The 7,692-nt window shown below is 38.8% G+C and overlaps 1 protein-coding gene across 1 annotated transcript; it reads right to left on the bottom strand.

Moving 5' to 3' along the window:
* Positions 1–3,705: 3,705 nt before the first annotated feature.
* On the bottom strand, positions 3,706–5,132 carry LOC129271941 (uncharacterized). Its single transcript, XM_054909194.2, has one exon. The coding sequence runs from the start codon at positions 5,116–5,118 to the stop codon at positions 3,706–3,708; it is 1,413 nt and encodes a 470-aa protein (XP_054765169.2). The 5' UTR covers positions 5,119–5,132.
* Between the last annotated feature and the right edge of the window lie 2,560 nt (positions 5,133–7,692).

Genomic DNA, 7,692 nt, shown 5'->3' with positions numbered 1-7,692 from the left:
AAAAGTGGTTGTTTTTTTTTACATAGCCGTTACACCATTTTACCACATTGTGGGCTCGAAAAAGCACGATATATCAATAGTCAAGCTATGGATAAGGGCGGGTACCTTCGATATGCTCTTGCGGGAGGATGCTTTAAGGTGCCTGAACGTAATTGCATGCAACATGCAGAGCAAGGCCTCCTCTAACTTTTCCACGAGGTTTCATTAACATAAAAGTTGCTTTAACATGTAGAAAACGCATTCTGCCTTCATACCCATACAGGTACTTTATACCTTTCCATCGATACATGCATTTCTGCGAGTTAGTCGCGCCAACAAAGGCGATGCCAGAGCGATTTAATCTATTCTCCTCTTTTGAAAGGCATGCCAGCGATCGCGTTGTTGTCCGTATCATACTGTCTCGTCTCAAAGTAGATTCAAAAGAATAAACTTGGGTTTACTGCAAAGCAGAAACGCCTTTTGCCTCAACTGGCCTCCAAAATGATTAATTTTCCAAGAAATTGGCAAAATATGTTGAGGTGCCGTGGCCGCGAGTGGTCTATAAGGCGCCCGTCTACACCATGAAAGTCCGGGATTCGATTCCCGGCGCGGTGATACCAACGTGTGTTCGTTTGTTTGAAAAAAATAAAAATGAAATCACTGGTGTGAATAAGACACGGAGGTTGCTTTATGGTGTCATTTTATCGCAATATCGAGTAATTAATTTGGAAGTATTCGTCCTTTATCTAAACAAATCAAGACATTATTACTGTTACGAAGCATATCAATATTCTTGGTAATATATCCTCTTTCGTGTCGAATACTGATATAATGCATTAGTTGTTGATATTTATGATAAAAAAGAAAAATATCAATGCACATGCAATTTTTTACCAAAAACATGAACATTTTGGCATAAATTCTCTTTTTTTTCCAAAAAATATTAACCGGACTGTCCAGAAAACGATTGCAATCGATTTCTACTATCTAAACCATAGTGAAACGCGTATTTATTTAAGATTTTCCAATTGTCTGTGGAAAAAAAAAATTCACGAAAAAACCAAGATGGCCGCCAAAATTCCCAATTTTGAATCCCATGGGACACAATTTGGCAAAGGGAACATCAAGATTCATTAACTATACACTTCAGGCAATACAAGAAAGTTGGTTTAAAAAATATATTAGGATGGTGTACGAGAACCCCCATTTCCGACTCAATTATAACTCCTCGTGTGTTAATCTATACCCTGAATCCGACATCGATAATGGTATAGTTGACTTATGAGAATTTATGCGTAAATGTACGCACACATAACCTACAGATAAACAGATAATACAGAACTGTGTCACCATAATACATGTGGTGGATATGGATACTTAGGTTTTGGTTATGATTAAATTTGATTTGTGAAGATCGTAATGGCACTTGTTCATTATCCTTTTTTTTAATTGTGCAATGTGACAGTCTGTTCAAATCACGTTATTTCCAGCCTGGAGTGTCCCTTTAACAAATTTATTTTCTGATGAGAGTGGCGATGCTCTGATTACATTTTTGGTCGCCGCAAGGACAAAGTAAAGTAAAATGAAGTTTGGTGTAAAATAGCAAAATACGACCAACAAAATCTTTAACATGTGTATTTCATATCACTATGCATAATAGTTTTAGGACAGCTCTAATAGTGATTAGACACAAGCCTTACGACAGAAGGCTTTAGGTTGGCAGTATATCAAGGTTTAAGGAAATTATTCATCAGTTTCATACATTGATGTTTCCATGCTTCTATTAAACAATTTACAGGGTAAATCAGATTTTGACCGTCATAGCAGTGGCCATCCCTACTGTAAAGAACACAGTGTTCCTCTGTGTGTGCCAGTACAGTGTGTTCACAGTGTGGAATACTGTTAAATTTGGGCATTTCAACAGTGTGAATCACATTCACATAGTCGACCATGTGAACACGTTGTGAACAGAGTGAATAATATTGTCACATAGTCACACTGTGTGACACTGTAGAGGTGTCCACAGTGTGAAAATATCTTCATGGTGTTGAATTTTAGCATTCTAACAGTGTGAATAATATTTTTGCGTAGTCCACCATGTAAAAGCACTGTGATCAAACTGTGTGACACTGTAGAGGTGTCCACAGTGTGAAAATATCTTCACAGTGTTGAATTTGAGCATTCTAACAGTGTGAATAATATTTTCGCATAATCCACTATGTGAAAGCACTGTGATCACACTGTGTGACACTGTAGAGGTGTCCACAGTGTGAAAATATCTTCACAGTGTTGAATTTGAGCATTCTAACAGTGTGAATAATATTTTCGCATAATCCACTATGTGAAAGCACTGCGATCACACTGTGTGAGACTGTCGAGGTGTCCACAGTGTGAAAATATCTTCACAGTGTTGAATTTGAGCATTCCAACAGTGTGAATGTTTTCACATAATCCACTATGTGAAAGCACTGTGATCACACTGTGTGACACTTGTGTTATTTCGAGTAGGGATAGAGCATCAGTGCCAACAACGTTTCTGCGACGGAAAGCACATAAGTGTGTGGACCTGGTGTTTTAATGTGTTCCAGTGGTGAATATAGCTGGGTTAGATACAATTAGGAGTTTTCGCATCGCGAACCAGAACGGATTCAAGAACATACAAAAGGTATTGTCAAATTTCCTCCATCCATGACGTGTGTGGTGTGTGTGTGTGTATTTGAGTTTTGTCAGACGTGCATCAATCAAATATGATTAATTACCTCTGGGACCGGCCTTCAACGTCACCATCCGAAGGACGTGATCAGGGCTCGAACCTCGAATTACCCCTGCATCAATTTGTAGCTTCCCCACATAGCTTGGATTACAGGCACACGCCACAACGCCCAGTGTGGGCTATGGCGTGCTATGACATAAAGCAACAACGTAGTCTTTGTCAAGAATATTGCTGAATCAAAACAGCAGTTCCGTCTTGGACTCTGGACGAAAGACAATTTATTTCCAATTTTTCGTCAGCTCTGAAACTTAAGACGAACTGATGTTTCAGTTCACCAATTTTCGACAATAAGCTCCCAGCTGGTCATTGCCAATTGATGGCGATTTTCGATGCATTTATCGTGTTTTTTAATCTGTTCTGCATCGCAGTGCGAAAACTCGTTACTACCATTTCAAGGACCGTATTTGTCAACCCCACCTCATGCTTCTAAACGTAGTTGTGTCTAAACTGGCGGGATCCGTTCCTGATATGTTAAAAGTTTCTTTCTATTGTTTCGCGTTTTAGCCGTTGACCTAGTGTAGGCCTATTGTTCAAAACGAATAAAACTAATAAGGTTTCTCGTATAGCGTGGATAGAACTCGTGTTATAGTATGGTTATTGTATGATCACTAGACATGCTATTAGATTATTTTACGTTATAAAGTACGCATCACCAGGGCCCTGTTCCGGGAAGATTTGCTATCAAGCTCAGCTCTAAAAATCATGCGTAATTTGATTTTCAACCAGTCAACATTTGGGACTTGCGCTGGATGTTTTTTACTTGCGTTTAAACGCCACAAAAAGCGGGTTTTTTCTGCCACAGGTTCTGTTGCAGAAACCTTTAGCCATAAAAAAAATCTGGCAAATAAAATTATGTCATTGACACTAAAAGTTTTTTTTTTACTCTGGCAAACAAATTTGTCAGAGTTTTTATTTTATGTCACAGGCCCCTGGTACTATGAGGATTGTAAGTCTTACCTATAGAGACCATTCAGCATGTTTACCACTTGTAATGGAGAAGAGACAGCAGCAAGTGAGGTGAAACCAACAATGTCACTGAAGCAAATAGTAACACATTCAAAATGTTCTGCTGGCACTGAAAGGCCCATCTTCAACTGATCAGCAACATACCTTGGCAGCATCTGATAAAGTAATCGGTCCGCACGCTTTCTCTCAGCGTCCAGTTCTCTGGTTTTTTCTGAAAGTTCTTTAGCATACGAACCAACAACGCTGAGCAGGTTGTTGGTTTGGAATACAAACCACGTACCCAGTGAAAGACACACAATAACAATCATAGAAACTACTACTGAGTATACAATTACTGTAAGCTGAGACTCCTTGCGGATTCCTCGATTGGTGATAAGGATCTGATCAGTAGTATTTTCAACAATATCAGCCAGCTCCTCAATGAACAACGTCATGTTGTTAAACCAGTAGAGAGCGTATGCAGATACATTGTCGTCGCCATATTTTGCACAAGCATCTTCATTTGCATAAATTTCGTTCCGCAGTTCATCCAGGAATGCACTTTTGGGAATGAGGATGTCGGTATCCCCGAAGTAAGATCTACTGTAGCTAATAAGGACATCCGCCTGTGAATGAACAGCGCGGAACCATGCATTATCATCATCAGATAACTGGCAAGATGCGTAATAGGCTCCACCCAAAGCCCGTTCAATACCATATAGGTCTACAGAAAAGAGAAGGGTGTCTTTCGCCACCAGAAGTGACGATAACTCCTGGTTGGTGGATCTCACGGTGGTCTTGATCCCGCTCAATAATAAACCAATGTTGATGTTAGTATAATATTCTATATTTCCTGATACTGTCAAATAATTCCCACCACCACCACCACCGTTAACTCTTGTTCGATGAATATCCAGATCCGCCAAAAACTCCTGCTTGGATACATATACCCTTCCACTCGCGTTCAATCCAGCAGTCGGCCAAGGTTCCATCTCATTAAGGGTGTGGTCTGTTCGTTCTTTGTTCTTTTCGAGAGCATTTGAGACAAGAATACTACTTCTGTTTCCACTGAGAAAGGTAGAAGACAATCCACGTTCTACTTGAAGTCTTATCACAGTGTCGCTTATCAACTTGTTGTATTGAAGCGCCATGCCCACCCGTTCAGTGCTCCGCCATTGTTTTACATTATCATCCAGACTAAGACCAGAGAGGACGATAAGAACCACCAAAGGCACTACCAAGACACTGAGTAGTTTGCTCATCTCTACAACTTTGTTTCTGGATACAACGCTACGGAGTACCTGTCTCATCCTTCTCCTTTCATTCCAAAGAGATGTGGATGCCTGTGATAGCGTGGCTTCACTGCCGTTCGTTCCTTTTTCAGAAGAGTACACATCGTGAACTTTATTGAATGAAAGCATTTTAACTGCCAGATCTTCCGTTTCTGAAACACAACAAAAAATACACGATCGATAATATATGAATACATATATATAAGTGTGATCAATCTTGGCGATGTACGTGTACGGGTCTCCTTCATAATTATATTCGAGATCAAGTGTATGGAGAGGGCCGTAGCAAGGTTTCGGGCACATGCCCTTCATCAGGATCTATATTGGTTTTATATATTGGTTTAGATCCTGATGAAGGGCATGTGCCCGAAAGCTTGATGAAGACGGGTATTGACCTTGCTACGGCCCTCTCCATACACTTGATCTCGAATATATATATATATATATATACTTGACCTCATACATTCATACCTTCGACACACTCTCCGGCACTGGGATATTAGTACATACTACACAAGACTAGATGCCCAGAAACCCCAGTTAATCTCCTTTGTCGGCCTGATGAAGGCCCTACTGGCCGAAAGCTAGCATTAAATGAGATACTTTTAAAGTTACGTCTAGCGTCCATGCCTGGATTCTTTTACGCCTATTATATATATATATATATATATATATATATATAAATAAATAAATATATACATATACAAAAACGTCTTTAAAAAAACCCAAATATATATACAGTATATATATATATTTGGGTTTTTTTAAAGACGTTTTTTAAGACTTCCATTTTTAAGCACGTTAACATCTTGCGGACGACTCGAATGTAAAAAGAAAATCGCTAAGTCGAACAGGCTGAAGCTTTGCCAATCGCTTGTAGTGTCATTTTTTTTGTGGGGGGGGGGGGGGCTGGCGTTCCCTCCCAATCACCCGGGACGCTTTTTCTTTGCATTTTTTTTTTCAAACATGCATGTCTTCAAAATTTCGTCACATTCGCAGGAACTTCTCTCTGAGTCCGCAAAGTCTTCGTATAATTCCCTTGCGACATCACAAAGGTTTGATAATGTATAATTTTTACGCAACATTATTTCTCGGGGTAAATCATTATGATAATATCTAAAGGCATACATCTATGGTAACCGAAACTGTGAAACATTGAATTCCCTACCGAAATAATCTACACCAAAACAGCTGATAATATCAATATGAATAAAGTTTGACTCAAAACTTTATTTTTAAAAGCGTTACAATCTTTTATCTATACGTATTAAGCTTCATCTATGTATCAGCCTTCCAAAGATTACCTCTTTAACTCTGATAAATTATTTTTCCCCATGAGAAACTAAAGTGAATGAAAAAAAACGTCGGCGGACAAAAGCAAATTGGAGTTTGATATGTTGATTACATGTATTCTGGTGAAGGAACTCAATTCCCATAACACAGAGAAACATACCTTGATATGAAATTGATCATCCCTTTATGTCCTTCAAATTCACCGTAGCAACTCAACACAGCATAATTTTATATTCGACGGCAAGAAGTCTTAGAATCATTTAAAGTGTCAAATTCATTCGAAACAGTAACCCGAGATTGCAGGGCGTCTGGGGCAATACTTTTGCATCATGTTACAGCATCCTCACAGGAATGATAGGAAACATCCATAAATCACAACTGCACGCAGAAATACTAAGAAAACTACAAACTAAAAAAAAATATTACACATTGAAACAGAGAATGAAGTGGCCCGTCGCACACAAGCATGCATTTCCTGAAACTGACTTTGTCGTAATTCCACAGGGACCTTAAAAGTCGTCAGGGTTAAAACCAACGCGTGAAAAACGAGCACATTATTTTGTGAATATGCTGTCGTAGTTAATACCGTCTTAGCTTGGCTTTGAGCAGCTTGATTCATATGAGAGATCCAAAACTACCCAATTGTGACACGCTAGCTACAATTTTCAGCGGCTTTAGTGCTATCGCCTGACATTGTTGTGCAATTTCTGATGATGAAGAAGCCTTGAAAGTGCACAACGTGAAGAAGTGGTTTTAACTGATCAATATGAACAATCAGATAAATCATTATGCATTAATATGTTTGGTTTGTGCCCCGGAATGATGGTTTTTTTTCGCACATTTTAGGGGGCAGCTTTGTTGCACATTTTATCTTAACAGAATAAAATATATGCTTATCCTCAAATTGAGAAAGGAAATCATTATCACTTTTTAAAAGTGGTAACCTTCTTTTTCTCCTTGATTTAATATTTCTTTCATTCTTGACTGTTTGTTTGTTGAATATCTAGGGAAAGAAACTGAACGGCGACCCCTTAACCCTAAATAGACTGGGCTATTTCGATGCCTAAGAAGACTGGGGGGCTGATTTAGCCCCCCCCCCCCCCCTATGATCTCGGCTGTCGACCGCGCGATCGCGACGAAAATTGGCACGTGCATTACCCATGGCATAATCTCCAAGACTGTAGGATCAAATTTTCCGAAAAATCTCATAATTCATTAATTATGCTAATTTATGCGTAAAATCTAAGATTTGCTCTAATTAACTAAATAAGGCCTCTAAACTGCTAATTTTTTATTCACAGACTCTTTGAAGGATTCTGATTAAATGTATTTTTAAAAAAATTCAGTATCACAATTTTTTTCTTATGTGTTTTATTGTTTTTCAAATTTCTTATGTATTTCCTTGTTTTT

The sequence above is a fragment of the Lytechinus pictus genome, chromosome 2 (genome assembly GCF_037042905.1).
Source record: "Lytechinus pictus isolate F3 Inbred chromosome 2, Lp3.0, whole genome shotgun sequence".
NCBI lineage: Eukaryota > Metazoa > Echinodermata > Echinoidea > Temnopleuroida > Toxopneustidae > Lytechinus > Lytechinus pictus.
This window is presented reverse-complemented; position numbering and strand designations above follow the sequence as displayed.

Bases quoted from the DNA above. Each gene is read 5' to 3' on its own strand.
- LOC129271941 (XM_054909194.2), bottom strand. From the start codon at position 5,118: ATGCTTTCATTCAATAAAGTTCACGATGTGTACTCTTCTGAAAAAGGA.